This window comes from Centruroides sculpturatus, unplaced genomic scaffold (genome assembly GCF_000671375.1).
Source record: "Centruroides sculpturatus isolate CEXI.00-Female unplaced genomic scaffold, Cexi_2.0 scaffold218, whole genome shotgun sequence".
NCBI lineage: Eukaryota > Metazoa > Arthropoda > Arachnida > Scorpiones > Buthidae > Centruroides > Centruroides sculpturatus.
The window spans coordinates 670,083-685,503 of NW_019384383.1; the positions used below are offsets into that span (position 1 = coordinate 670,083).

General features: G+C 33.0%; 1 protein-coding gene across 3 annotated transcripts in view; it reads left to right on the top strand.

Annotated features, from left to right (window-relative positions):
- The window catches only part of LOC111617974 (kinase suppressor of Ras 1-like), a 100,545-nt gene extending 86,684 nt beyond the window's left edge, over positions 1-13,861 (top strand). For 2 of the 3 annotated variants that reach the window (XM_023359384.1, XM_023359382.1), the window contains 5 exons: positions 774-870; positions 10,863-10,996; positions 11,444-11,581; positions 11,897-12,026; positions 12,324-13,861. In XM_023359384.1, coding sequence (XP_023215152.1) covers positions 774-870; positions 10,863-10,996; positions 11,444-11,581; positions 11,897-12,026; positions 12,324-12,485 — 661 coding nt within the window. In that variant the 3' untranslated portion in view covers positions 12,486-13,861. Of the gene's footprint in view, positions 1-773; positions 871-3,801; positions 3,936-4,382; positions 4,521-4,835; positions 4,966-5,262; positions 6,060-10,862; positions 10,997-11,443; positions 11,582-11,896; positions 12,027-12,323 lie in introns of those variants that run through there. The other variant, XM_023359383.1, reaches the window with a different exon arrangement.
- Positions 13,862-15,421: the final 1,560 nt, after the last annotated feature.

A 15,421-nucleotide genomic window follows, 5' to 3' on the forward strand; every position in this document is an offset into this window, starting at 1 on the left:
ATGGATTCTTGTCTAGTCTTGTATTCAATTTTACAAACTCTATGACAGCTTTTCTTTTCTGCTAGACTTATTACATTATCGATTAGAAACAGGACAATCTTTAGAAAATCACATTTTTATTTCCTAGATTATACATTTCAGACTTTGAGTCCCTTTTCAATCTTTTGTGGTGTAACTGTTTAGGAAATAATGCATACAAGTTAATATAAAATTTTTGCACTGTTACAAAATTTGTAAAAATTTATAACTTACATGGTTTTGAGAAGCACAGAAATTGTGACAATTGATAAAATACGGATGACAATTATTATTTTACTGGTATTTTACAGGTTTGATTTTCTAAAGATTGTCCTGTTTCTGAATGATGATGTAACAAGTCTAGCAGAAAAGAAAAGCAGTTATAGAGCTTGTAAAATTGATTAAATAATGGATATTTACCTGGAGGAGTGGGAAGTTCATTGTTTGTCATATAACAGATTCTCAGAAAAACAGATTATTTTTGGCGGCCCTAGTGATCTGTTAAAATGAGATTATACTGTAATTGACAGAATTAAACTGTTAGATTTTATCATAATTGATTTCTATTAATTTATTTTTGAGATTTTACTATCTAAGATTTTATATTTGTACTTAATTTGTACATTTGTCTGTGATATGTATTTCTATTTTATTAAATTAATATTTAATTTGGATTTTTAAATAATGAAATTTATATTGTAAAATATATGTATTTTATTAATGAAATTTAATTGTTTGATAATTTTATTTTTTAGTCTATGTAAAGGCAACACACTTTATACACAAATTCACCTTTTGAAAGACAAACTCAGTCTTAACAAAACAGTTTCTATTGCACAACAAATATCACAGGTATTTAATTTAATTTTTTAAAAATATAATTTTGAAATTAGTGTAGAGTAATAAATTTATTACATGATTTAGAATATTTGAGAGTGGATTATTATGAATGTATTTAATTGTGATTTAGAAAAAAATATATATTTGAATGTGATATATTAGTTGACTGGTTTCTATTGGATCTGTGTGTTGTGGACCTAGAGTAATGGCTCCGAAAATGACAACGTGCCTAGAGATATGATTTTGAGAGAAACTCAGCAGCGTTATCTCAACTTTTTAGGCAAAAGGCATATCCGAGCCAAAAATGCTAGAGCAGCCAGTTAAGGTGTGGAGTGTGTGTGTGTCACAAATTGCCAGAATGTTGTAAAAATGGTGTTGGAGATTTTTACAAGAGAGAAACAAGCCTCTTGATGGAGAAAAGATGGAAAGCTGTGGTCTTCCATCTCTATCACAAGCATCTTCATCCAGTGTTTCTAAATTTTATCATGATGGACTGGTAAAATTATCGATAATTTTATGTGGATCAGTTATTATATGAATCTATGAATTATTTTATTTATTATGATTATCTGAGTTACTGTATGTAAGAAGGTATGAGAAATAATTCTAGATTACTACAGTAGAGCATCGATTATCTGAGTACCGATCAACCGAAACATCAGTTAACTGAAAGTGTTTCAGTCGGCAAATTCAAATTTCTGCTACTGCTTTCTCTCCCTGCCAACCTAAACTGTAGGCCTACTTTAATTAATGTACTATTTTATCTAAGATATGTAAGGTATGAATTTGTAAATGTGATTCAAAATATATACAGTACAATTTTGTGTTTAATATATTTTTCGTAAATGATCAGTTAGCCAAAAAATCAGTTATCTGAACAACCCCAGTCCCGCATTATTTCGGATAATCAATGTTCTACTGTATTTAAATGTATAGTAATAAGCTAAAATCAGCAATATTAGCCAGATGTAATCAGTTGTACTTTTCAGTCTTATTTAACCACCTAAAAGGGGTTTTTTGGACTAATAAACAAATTGTTATTTCTTTCATATTTGATTTTCACTGGGAGTTCAAAAATTACTCAGAAACAATTTTAATTTTCAGATATTTAATTTATATGCATGTTGGATTGAATGTTTTTGCAGATCCTCTCCAGTAATATTTTATGTAAAATTTTTTATACAATGGGTGCCATCTATGAGACCACATTAACAGTTTGTAATCAACTACAACAACTATCTTGTTTAACTCATCTAAAATAATTCTTGAACTTTGGTGAAAGTCGGATTTGAAGGATATAACATTGCTTATTAGTCCAAAAAACCCCTTTTAGGTGCTTAAATAAGTAACTATATAAATATCACTTGTAATGAACTGTGCCTCAGTACAGTCAAATATTTTTCTGCAGACCAGTGGAATTTTTTCACAGAGTAGCAGTGAGAAACACTGTCTTTATCTCTTCCATCCTCTCTTCCACTTTGAAAGTTGAAATCAAGGCTGCAAGGATTGTCTCGTGTTTTGGTGTCATTTAGGCATTCTAGCAGTTTCATATTTTAAAGTAATGAAGTACATGCAACTGTGGAAGAGTAATTTTGATTTCAATGTCCTGCATTCTATGTACCTACAGGACACAAAAATTGGCACTATATTATGACAAGTGGTCAAATTGTCTGGGAGACAAAACAAGGTGTTAATGCAGAAAATCAGATTTTTGTTCTATGTGTTATTTTGTTTAGTCCTGTGCAGTCACATTTCTCAACTGGTGTGACTGCTGACCCGTAGGGCTCTACAGTCTATCATGGTGTGAGGGTTTTAGTGATCTATGATGTGAGAAACATTGAGAACCATTGGTGTATAGTTTACTTACATTAAACTTTACAAGATTATGTATAATTTGCAGTTGTTTGTTACTTTTCAATCATTTTTTATAATTACAAAAAATAAAACATTTCAAAATGTAAAACAATCAGTCTTGTAATTACATATTATGGTTGCTTTTTTAAAAAGTTATTCAAACAATTCAAAAAGTAAGAAGTACACTTTTTATTACTAAGATCATCATCACATCAGATTATGAATAAAACTCAAAAGAAGAATTAAGTTATACAGTAGATTATAACAACCCTTGTAATAACAAAATTTTAGATTTTTACTGACCTTACCACAACAAAATCTTTCAATTGCACAAACATTTATAACAAACTTTCAGTTTAACATTCTTTTTCTGTCAGTCCCACAGTAATAGAATTCCTGTAATTTTCTCTTTGATACATCCATGACTTCTTTTCCTCTTCCAACTGGTAAATGATAGTACCTGAAAAAGAAGGGCAAGTGCAGAAGAAACTAATTAGTCTTACGTATAATAACCTTGACCAGACCCAAAAAATAACACAACTGGTAGAAACAGGTGAAAAGATGATCATTTAACTTATTTTTCACTTAAGGCACGAGGGTAAGATGTTGGGAAGAGAGGAATGTGGCCAGCTCCTTCTGATTTAGAATTTCTACAGTAAATGTTTCAAATCGTTTTTTTTAAACTCCTTTGATTTGGAGTTTCAGTTCTGTAATTCATGTAACACTTGAAGATGAAATATTGTAGGTTCAAGAATGGTTGCAAAGAATAAAATAAGGACATGTCATACATGTGTTACATTGTTTTTAATATACTTGTTAATATATTTCAATTAATTGAAGATCTATCAAATTTGTCTGTAGATAAAATGCGTTCTGAATTAAAACATCTAATTTTATTTGCTTTATTTGAATAAAATGCACAACTTTTAAGTTTTTTACAATAATGTTTAAATTCTGTGCTTATATTACTTATAAAGCCATTTTTTTTACAAATAATCTTAATGTAATATTTATTATTGTTTGTTTCTTCTCAGTGCTTTGCTCATAATATGAACAATTTTGAATATCTTTTACTTATTTCTATTTCAGGGGATGGGATATCTTCACGCCAGAGAGATCGTTCACAAAGATTTAAAGACAAGAAACATTTTTTATGAAAACGGCAAGGTCGTCATAACGGATTTCGGTCTGTTTTCAGTCACAAAGTTATGCCACGGAAACAGGTATTTACATCTCATTTTACATAATATAAATCACACCAATTGACGCACTCCACTGGCTTTGCCAGGCTACCTTAAGACCAGTTTAATAATTAGATATAAAATAATTAGACTAGAGGCCACCTTGTGATAAATTTAATAAAATAGTTTAAATTGATAAAATTAATACTGGTACTAAGTGCCGCTTTTCTTTTATAACGTTATTCTGAAGAGGGTTGCTAGTATGCAGTATATAAGTATATAACTTATGTTAACTTACCTGTATTACTTAACAGTAAAATAGGTAAGTTAAGTAATATGATATATTTTAAATATGTATAATAAGATAAGTAAAAATCCTTTAAAATTGAATCCAATCTTAGTGTTAATATTTAAGTAATGTGGACTACTACAAAATTAAAGATTGTTTATCTTAAAACATTGACAATAAATTTTTTCTGTGATTTACAGGAAGGGAGAATGGTTGACCATTCCCAAAGGCTGGTTATGTTATCTGGCGCCCGAAGTAATTCACAGTCTGAGGGCAGGAAACCAACAGGAAGGTGACGACCTCCCATTCTCTACGGCTTCGGACGTCTACGCTTTCGGGTGAGCTCGCAGTCGAATATTTATAATGCCACTTTAAAATCTATAAGATTCTATAATTTAAACGTCTCAATTTTAACAAATGTTTAATCTGTTACAATTAATTCATAATGTGCTTATTATTAGTAATGCTTCTTACACACGTCAGCGTACAAATATACAAACTGGTCAGATTCGTACATTTAAATTATTTTTAAGCCACCGTCAAATAATTAAAGTTTATTACTAATGCTACCAAAAGACTCGTAAATTTTAAATAATAGTCCGTCGCACCCGAAACTTACCTCGGAAAAGTTAATGTTTTGGTTTATTTTTCAGGACGGTCTGGTACGAACTTCTGTGCGGAGAATGGCCATTTCAAGGACTTCCTTCGGAGGCCATTATTTGGCAAGTGGGAAAAGGAGTGAAACAGTCTTTAGCAAACATACAAGCTTCACGTGACGTTAAGGTAATTCTAAGCCAATTTTTCATAGTTTGTATTTAGCACGTAGATTAAAGCGTTAGAAATACAATGTATTGAAATTAAATGACAGAATTAAGTAATTATAAAATTTCGTGGAGATTCTACAAGCAAATGTGCTAAAGTCAGTTTAAAAAATAATTCGAGTGTGCATTTTGCACATGCAAATAGATTAAACTATAATGCCGATCCAACAAAAGTTTTTCTATCGCTATTAATCCTTAGAAAGTAATGTTTGTAGTCATCTGTAGCAATATCGTTGTTATTGTTTTTTTCTCTTTAAAGGAAATCCTGATGATGTGTTGGGCTTTCAAATCATCGGATAGACCAGAATTTAGTAAATTACTAACAATTCTGTCACAATTACCTTTGCTTCCCAAGAAACGATTGGCAAGAAGTCCCTCGCATCCCATACATCTGTCACGCTCGGCAGAATCCGTTTTTTAAATCGTCGCGGAAGTAACGGACGGACGGCTCGACGGGACGCTCGCTAGTATCCGAACGTTAATTTCACGTAACTATGCACGTCCGAAGTCTGTTTGGACCTCCGCCGACTCGTCCGCAAGACTCGGGAGCGTGCAAGAATGGGTAAACGGTAAGAGTAGGGGGTCCAGAAAACGGCACGAACACGAAATGCCGTGCGAGCCATCCACTCTCGCTACGGAAATACTAATTTTATTCACGTTTCACACCGTCGTGCCCGTCGAGTCCACTTATTAAGTCTGTCGGGAGTCGTGGAATTCCTAGACGAGTATGAACTTGGCACTGCGTGCATGCATATTCAAAGATTGCTCTTTATCTGCGTTTAAAAGCTACATATATATATATAAATGCATGTATATATTATTTTATATATACATATATGTATATATAAAATTGATCGATGCATAGTGTTCACTTCTCATGCAAATCATTTAATTTATTATTACATATTATATGTTCTTTACAAAAAACAAGCTGTATTTTTGGGGTTAACGTGACAAGAAGGATATACCCGTTTATATTTAAACGAACGTTTTAATATTTTCAAATATCGCAAAACTTCTTTGTCGACATTTTACTCAAAAATTTGTAATTCTCAGGAAATTACACGCCCCAAACTTNTATATATACATACTGTACATACATATACTTATAGACTCAATTAACGTTCTTTAATGGAAAACTAAAAATGCGTTAATGGATAAAAGACAGAGATGTTCGCGTTCTTACACAGAACCGTTTATTTTCTTTTGTCCCGACTGACTGAATGACTGATTCATCATCGCCCAGAGCAAACCGCTGGACCTAGAGAGATGAAATTTGGTACGCAGTTAGGGTACGTCACGAAAACGCGCACTAAAAAGGGATTTTTCGAAATTTCCCCGCGGGGGGAAAGAGAGAGGGAGAGGATTAAGGCTTAACCGGAAGAACGGCTTCTACCATATAATTTTAGATACGATTTTTTGTTTTTAACTACGTTTAATTTTCATTGAGTACTTAGGTGTATTAAATTGACGTATCTTTAGAAAGCTTCAACCTCTGTTTTCTGCCATGGAAGTTTTCGGACTTAGCTTTATAGAAGCTTGTCCTTGTCGAAGAGCGAGAACTCGTGGTATAGACGCTTTATTTACATTTTATACACACGCGGTAGAGCTTATTTTGTGGCTGGAAGCGCTTTTACTATTCACGACGTTAATCGCTGAGGATGTTCCTCGCAACGAAAACTTTCTGATCTTTGGAAATTATTCGCTCTACGTCGAAATAATCGTGTTTATATTAACATCATACGTCGCTTTAGCGGTACTCTACTACGAGGTAATTATGGAGTCTGTCTTCTGCACCGTTACTTATCAAATCGAATATATTTATGTTACGTCGGGTATGATGCGCGTGCTTCTATCCTTCGCCTGATTGTTACTAATATTGGTTAAAAAATTGAAGAAAATTTCTACGCAACTGCAATTTTCCAATAACGCAACCGAGGGTTTCTTGCAAGATCTGATGGAAAAACTTCTGGAAGTCTGGGAAATGTTTGAAGACATCAACGAAAAATGCAAGTTCTTTTTCCCTCTGATTTATGTTAATTTTGTCTACGAAGTCCGCTTTCTTTTGTACGCTGTATTCTTTTTTCACATCGATATTCTTCTTCGTTTTATCGTCGCTGTCTTCGCCTTCGTATTAACGGTATTAACTTTAGCAACGTCTCGGGCACTATCGTCATTTACTTCTATCGTAAGTATCATTTTTATTTATTAAATTTCACGTATTATATCTGTAATGTCATTAAGCAACAGCAAACATTTTCCGTGTAATATAATATCTTTTCAAGTGTACGATAATTTCATTTCTATAGGGAAGTTTTTTTCTTCGCAGCTGACAGTGGAATACAGATTTAAAGTATTTGCTTTTAAGAAGTTAATGTTCCTAAATCAGCAATTTGCTCACTTACATATAAAAATATTTTTTTTCCAGATTTCTGGTTTTATGAAGAGATTTGGAGGAAGACCTTTTGGAATATCCGTGGCGGGATTTTTCTTTGCAAAGAGGAATTTTCTGATTAGAGTGAGTCGAGATAAACCGAAACCGTGTTTTATACGCTTGCGAAATTCATTAACTGATATTTTAAAATAAAGCTTTATACCTTTTACAGATAGCGAACTCTGTAATTTACGCAAATATGACAACCGGTTGATCGATCGAGACTCTATCTAGCACTTTTAGGACACGAATTCAAATCCGTCGAAGGAACTCCATACGCGCCGATTAAAATATATGAGGATTTTTCTCTCGTTATACGATTAATTTCATAGTTTGGCAAAATGAGGACAAACATAAAGAAATGCCCTCCTAGTAGTACCTCACGTAGGAAAAAGGCCGAAATAAAAATTCCTATGGAAACGTATCAAATATGATAGAATCTAAAACAAAACGTTTTAACGAGTTGGCGAGAGACGTGGTAATTTTCTCTAGAAGTCAACGTTCGATGATTTTTAACAAATGGAAATCATAAAATATATTGCGTAACATGTTTTAGTAGTTTCGTAANAATATTTGAGAGTGGATTATTATGAATGTATTTAATTGTGATTTAGAAAAAAATATATATTTGAATGTGATATATTAGTTGACTGGTTTCTATTGGATCTGTGTGTTGTGGACCTAGAGTAATGGCTCCGAAAATGACAACGTGCCTAGAGATATGATTTTGAGAGAAACTCAGCAGCGTTATCTCAACTTTTTAGGCAAAAGGCATATCCGAGCCAAAAATGCTAGAGCAGCCAGTTAAGGTGTGGAGTGTGTGTGTCACAAATTGCCAGAATGTTGTAAAAATGGTGTTGGAGATTTTTACAAGAGAGAAACAAGCCTCTTGATGGAGAAAAGATGGAAAGCTGTGGTCTTCCATCTCTATCACAAGCATCTTCATCCAGTGTTTCTAAATTTTATCATGATGGACTGGTAAAATTATCGATAATTTTATGTGGATCAGTTATTATATGAATCTATGAATTATTTTATTTATTATGATTATCTGAGTTACTGTATGTAAGAAGGTATGAGAAATAATTCTAGATTACTACAGTAGAGCATCGATTATCTGAGTACCGATCAACCGAAACATCAGTTAACTGAAAGTGTTTCAGTCGGCAAATTCAAATTTCTGCTACTGCTTTCTCTCCCTGCCAACCTAAACTGTAGGCCTACTTTAATTAATGTACTATTTTATCTAAGATATGTAAGGTATGAATTTGTAAATGTGATTCAAAATATATACAGTACAATTTTGTGTTTAATATATTTTTCGTAAATGATCAGTTAGCCAAAAAATCAGTTATCTGAACAACCCCAGTCCCGCATTATTTCGGATAATCAATGTTCTACTGTATTTAAATGTATAGTAATAAGCTAAAATCAGCAATATTAGCCAGATGTAATCAGTTGTACTTTTCAGTCTTATTTAACCACCTAAAAGGGGTTTTTTGGACTAATAAACAAATTGTTATTTCTTTCATATTTGATTTTCACTGGGAGTTCAAAAATTACTCAGAAACAATTTTAATTTTCAGATATTTAATTTATATGCATGTTGGATTGAATGTTTTTGCAGATCCTCTCCAGTAATATTTTATGTAAAATTTTTTATACAATGGGTGCCATCTATGAGACCACATTAACAGTTTGTAATCAACTACAACAACTATCTTGTTTAACTCATCTAAAATAATTCTTGAACTTTGGTGAAAGTCGGATTTGAAGGATATAACATTGCTTATTAGTCCAAAAAACCCCTTTTAGGTGCTTAAATAAGTAACTATATAAATATCACTTGTAATGAACTGTGCCTCAGTACAGTCAAATATTTTTCTGCAGACCAGTGGAATTTTTTCACAGAGTAGCAGTGAGAAACACTGTCTTTATCTCTTCCATCCTCTCTTCCACTTTGAAAGTTGAAATCAAGGCTGCAAGGATTGTCTCGTGTTTTGGTGTCATTTAGGCATTCTAGCAGTTTCATATTTTAAAGTAATGAAGTACATGCAACTGTGGAAGAGTAATTTTGATTTCAATGTCCTGCATTCTATGTACCTACAGGACACAAAAATTGGCACTATATTATGACAAGTGGTCAAATTGTCTGGGAGACAAAACAAGGTGTTAATGCAGAAAATCAGATTTTTGTTCTATGTGTTATTTTGTTTAGTCCTGTGCAGTCACATTTCTCAACTGGTGTGACTGCTGACCCGTAGGGCTCTACAGTCTATCATGGTGTGAGGGTTTTAGTGATCTATGATGTGAGAAACATTGAGAACCATTGGTGTATAGTTTACTTACATTAAACTTTACAAGATTATGTATAATTTGCAGTTGTTTGTTACTTTTCAATCATTTTTTATAATTACAAAAAATAAAACATTTCAAAATGTAAAACAATCAGTCTTGTAATTACATATTATGGTTGCTTTTTTAAAAAGTTATTCAAACAATTCAAAAAGTAAGAAGTACACTTTTTATTACTAAGATCATCATCACATCAGATTATGAATAAAACTCAAAAGAAGAATTAAGTTATACAGTAGATTATAACAACCCTTGTAATAACAAAATTTTAGATTTTTACTGACCTTACCACAACAAAATCTTTCAATTGCACAAACATTTATAACAAACTTTCAGTTTAACATTCTTTTTCTGTCAGTCCCACAGTAATAGAATTCCTGTAATTTTCTCTTTGATACATCCATGACTTCTTTTCCTCTTCCAACTGGTAAATGATAGTACCTGAAAAAGAAGGGCAAGTGCAGAAGAAACTAATTAGTCTTACGTATAATAACCTTGACCAGACCCAAAAAATAACACAACTGGTAGAAACAGGTGAAAAGATGATCATTTAACTTATTTTTCACTTAAGGCACGAGGGTAAGATGTTGGGAAGAGAGGAATGTGGCCAGCTCCTTCTGATTTAGAATTTCTACAGTAAATGTTTCAAATCGTTTTTTTTAAACTCCTTTGATTTGGAGTTTCAGTTCTGTAATTCATGTAACACTTGAAGATGAAATATTGTAGGTTCAAGAATGGTTGCAAAGAATAAAATAAGGACATGTCATACATGTGTTACATTGTTTTTAATATACTTGTTAATATATTTCAATTAATTGAAGATCTATCAAATTTGTCTGTAGATAAAATGCGTTCTGAATTAAAACATCTAATTTTATTTGCTTTATTTGAATAAAATGCACAACTTTTAAGTTTTTTACAATAATGTTTAAATTCTGTGCTTATATTACTTATAAAGCCATTTTTTTTACAAATAATCTTAATGTAATATTTATTATTGTTTGTTTCTTCTCAGTGCTTTGCTCATAATATGAACAATTTTGAATATCTTTTACTTATTTCTATTTCAGGGGATGGGATATCTTCACGCCAGAGAGATCGTTCACAAAGATTTAAAGACAAGAAACATTTTTTACGAAAACGGCAAGGTCGTCATAACGGATTTCGGTCTGTTTTCAGTCACAAAGTTATGCCACGGAAACAGGTATTTACATCTCATTTTACATAATATAAATCACACCAATTGACGCACTCCACTGGCTTTGCCAGGCTACCTTAAGACCAGTTTAATAATTAGATATAAAATAATTAGACTAGAGGCCACCTTGTGATAAATTTAATAAAATAGTTTAAATTGATAAAATTAATACTGGTACTAAGTGCCGCTTTTCTTTTATAACGTTATTCTGAAGAGGGTTGCTAGTATGCAGTATATAAGTATATAACTTATGTTAACTTACCTGTATTACTTAACAGTAAAATAGGTAAGTTAAGTAATATGATATATTTTAAATATGTATAATAAGATAAGTAAAAATCCTTTAAAATTGAATCCAATCTTAGTGTTAATATTTAAGTAATGTGGACTACTACAAAATTAAAGATTGTTTATCTTAAAACATTGACAATAAATTTTTTCTGTGATTTACAGGAAGGGAGAATGGTTGACCATTCCCAAAGGCTGGTTATGTTATCTGGCGCCCGAAGTAATTCACAGTCTGAGGGCAGGAAACCAACAGGAAGGTGACGACCTCCCATTCTCTACGGCTTCGGACGTCTACGCTTTCGGGTGAGCTCGCAGTCGAATATTTATAATGCCACTTTAAAATCTATAAGATTCTATAATTTAAACGTCTCAATTTTAACAAATGTTTAATCTGTTACAATTAATTCATAATGTGCTTATTATTAGTAATGCTTCTTACACACGTCAGCGTACAAATATACAAACTGGTCAGATTCGTACATTTAAATTATTTTTAAGCCACCGTCAAATAATTAAAGTTTATTACTAATGCTACCAAAAGACTCGTAAATTTTAAATAATAGTCCGTCGCACCCGAAACTTACCTCGGAAAAGTTAATGTTTTGGTTTATTTTTCAGGACGGTCTGGTACGAACTTCTGTGCGGAGAATGGCCATTTCAAGGACTTCCTTCGGAGGCCATTATTTGGCAAGTGGGAAAAGGAGTGAAACAGTCTTTAGCAAACATACAAGCTTCACGTGACGTTAAGGTAATTCTAAGCCAATTTTTCATAGTTTGTATTTAGCACGTAGATTAAAGCGTTAGAAATACAATGTATTGAAATTAAATGACAGAATTAAGTAATTATAAAATTTCGTGGAGATTCTACAAGCAAATGTGCTAAAGTCAGTTTAAAAAATAATTCGAGTGTGCATTTTGCACATGCAAATAGATTAAACTATAATGCCGATCCAACAAAAGTTTTTCTATCGCTATTAATCCTTAGAAAGTAATGTTTGTAGTCATCTGTAGCAATATCGTTGTTATTGTTTTTTTCTCTTTAAAGGAAATCCTGATGATGTGTTGGGCTTTCAAATCATCGGATAGACCAGAATTTAGTAAATTACTAACAATTCTGTCACAATTACCTTTGCTTCCCAAGAAACGATTGGCAAGAAGTCCCTCGCATCCCATACATCTGTCACGCTCGGCAGAATCCGTTTTTTAAATCGTCGCGGAAGTAACGGACGGACGGCTCGACGGGACGCTCGCTAGTATCCGAACGTTAATTTCACGTAACTATGCACGTCCGAAGTCTGTTTGGACCTCCGCCGACTCGTCCGCAAGACTCGGGAGCGTGCAAGAATGGGTAAACGGTAAGAGTAGGGGGTCCAGAAAACGGCACGAACACGAAATGCCGTGCGAGCCATCCACTCTCGCTACGGAAATACTAATTTTATTCACGTTTCACACCGTCGTGCCCGTCGAGTCCACTTATTAAGTCTGTCGGGAGTCGTGGAATTCCTAGACGAGTATGAACTTGGCACTGCGTGCATGCATATTCAAAGATTGCTCTTTATCTGCGTTTAAAAGCTACATATATATATATAAATGCATGTATATATTATTTTATATATACATATATGTATATATAAAATTGATCGATGCATAGTGTTCACTTCTCATGCAAATCATTTAATTTATTATTACATATTATATGTTCTTTACAAAAAACAAGCTGTATTTTTGGGGTTAACGTGACAAGAAGGATATACCCGTTTATATTTAAACGAACGTTTTAATATTTTCAAATATCGCAAAACTTCTTTGTCGACATTTTACTCAAAAATTTGTAATTCTCAGGAAATTACACGCCCCAAACTTAACAAAAAGATTTGCAGGATAGCTTTTTTTAAATTACTTTTATAAGGTGGTTCGCACGGTACGGGAGTTAGACTTTGTTATTTTCGTTTGCCAATTTATCGAGGACCGAGAGAAGTTTGGCCACGACCAGTTAAAACCGATCTTTGGGCAGAAAACAAAATAAAATATATCGAACAAATCGATTGATTTGCTCGGAAAAAGGTGTGAAATTTGTCACAGATGTCGTGCAAGGACATTTCTTGCGCATTTGAAATTTAGGATGACATCGAAACTGCTGCAAAGATATAGTTTGGATATGTTTGCGCCCTCGTTTTGAATCCTAATTTTAAAATTTTTAATCATTTTTCATTTACAATTTACACGACGCATTCGTTTTTAGTTTACCCACAACGCATAATTTTATATAGAAATGAAAATGTTGCCAGTAAGCGGCGCATTTTCATTTCCGTTCTCATTTTGACTAAGGTAATGAGATTTTTGTCAAACTTTTAAATTGTATTCTTTACGAACTGCTAATCAGGCACCATACGGAACTGTTCTTACAATATTTTTTTATCCTTTCTTGGGTCACAATTTTAAGTAACTACAGTTTACCAGTGCAGAAAAGATAATTGTTCCTATCATTACTTACGCGACACGCTATTTGTTAATTTACTTATTAGCGTACGAGGTGTATCGACGGAATCCTTACAGATTGCGAAATTAACGATTTAGCCGATTGAAAAAAGTCAAGGTACTAGTCACAGAAAGAATGCTAAACACAATTACAAATGAAGTGGTGTACGGTGTATGTACAATACTTTGTTTCTCTCGACATAAATGCAGATACAGCTCTCGATTTTGTTTCTATTTATTACGCTAAGAAAGCCTATTATTTGTACGAAACACGATGGATTTTGTGTGCCACTCTTAATTGTAGCGAGGGCACAGAACAGAGAGATGATTTGCGTGACGTTCTGTTTTTCCGTCGAGCTACCAAACGCAAATCGTCATCCGAGAGAAACGCTTTCTCGCACATTCTTCCTCTTACCGACTTGCGTTTGATTTAAAAAAATATTTTTAAAGGCCGAAAGACCTTTAATTTCTGTTTTTTGTACATTGTTTATGATCACAATTGTGTATAATTTTGTATATTTATGTACAATACAGTAAATTTAGTTATAAAGAGATGAAATTCCCAAAAAAAGTCGCAATTAGCTTGCACTGTTTGTATTTATCTCACTCGACTTTATCAAATATTCGATTAAAAAAACATCGTGTCCACACGCGCCGGCATCTCCATTGTTAACGGAAAGAATTCGTATGCAAAACACTACTAAATTATTCAAGCTTCTGTAGAATATTTGATAGAACTAAATATATATAAATATATATATATATATATATATAAAGATTTTTATTTATTATATAATAAACATCTAAAAAATTCGAAAGGTTGTGGAAAAAAACGAAATCCACAAGAAAATTGTAATTTTTCGAGTTTTGTGTTAAAAAAAATTGCATTTAAAAATGGCAAATTTATGTGTACGAGGGCCTCGCACGAGTCCGTTTGGGAATTCGACGCGACTGCTGCAACGACCCGTTCGTTTCCTCGTCTTCTTCCACGATTTTTTTGTGACAAATTCTAGTGATTTGCGACGACGACAAGTTCCTAAAACTTCTGCGCAGATCGTTCTTCACGAAAGTCACGTTCGTTCCACGTCGATTTCTTTCAAACAACACGTCCACGCGGGACCCCGAAAGCGAAGTTCGAAAATTTTCAATCTCCGATGGATACTCTGGAAATTGCTGACTATCAATTCTTAAATGTACAACCGATAATGTATATGATGTCTTTTTTCCAAGTTTTTTTTTTTGTGACTAACTTTAGTATATATACTGTACATATGTATTCAAAGAAATAAAAACACGATGCCAAAGATTAAATCCCCGTCTCGTCGCTTTTAATTCGACAAGGAGTGGCATCGATGATCCACCTGCATCTGTAAACTATAAATTGCGTGCGCGTACACTGGCGAATACAAACTATAGACTGTGATTAACACACAATTAGAAAGCACAGACTACACAACTATACGCAACACGATTACGAAGTAAAGTTGCGCAGCTCTACGAACTTACAGATTCTTTAAAGTTCTTTAAAGATTCCCATGCGACGGCTGGACTTTCGGACACAAGTTTGCGCCGATTTTCAGGTATTTTAATCAAAATTACATTGCCTACCGTGCAGGGAGTAAACATATTTGAATGACAATACAGTGCATTAGGTAAGTGGAAATT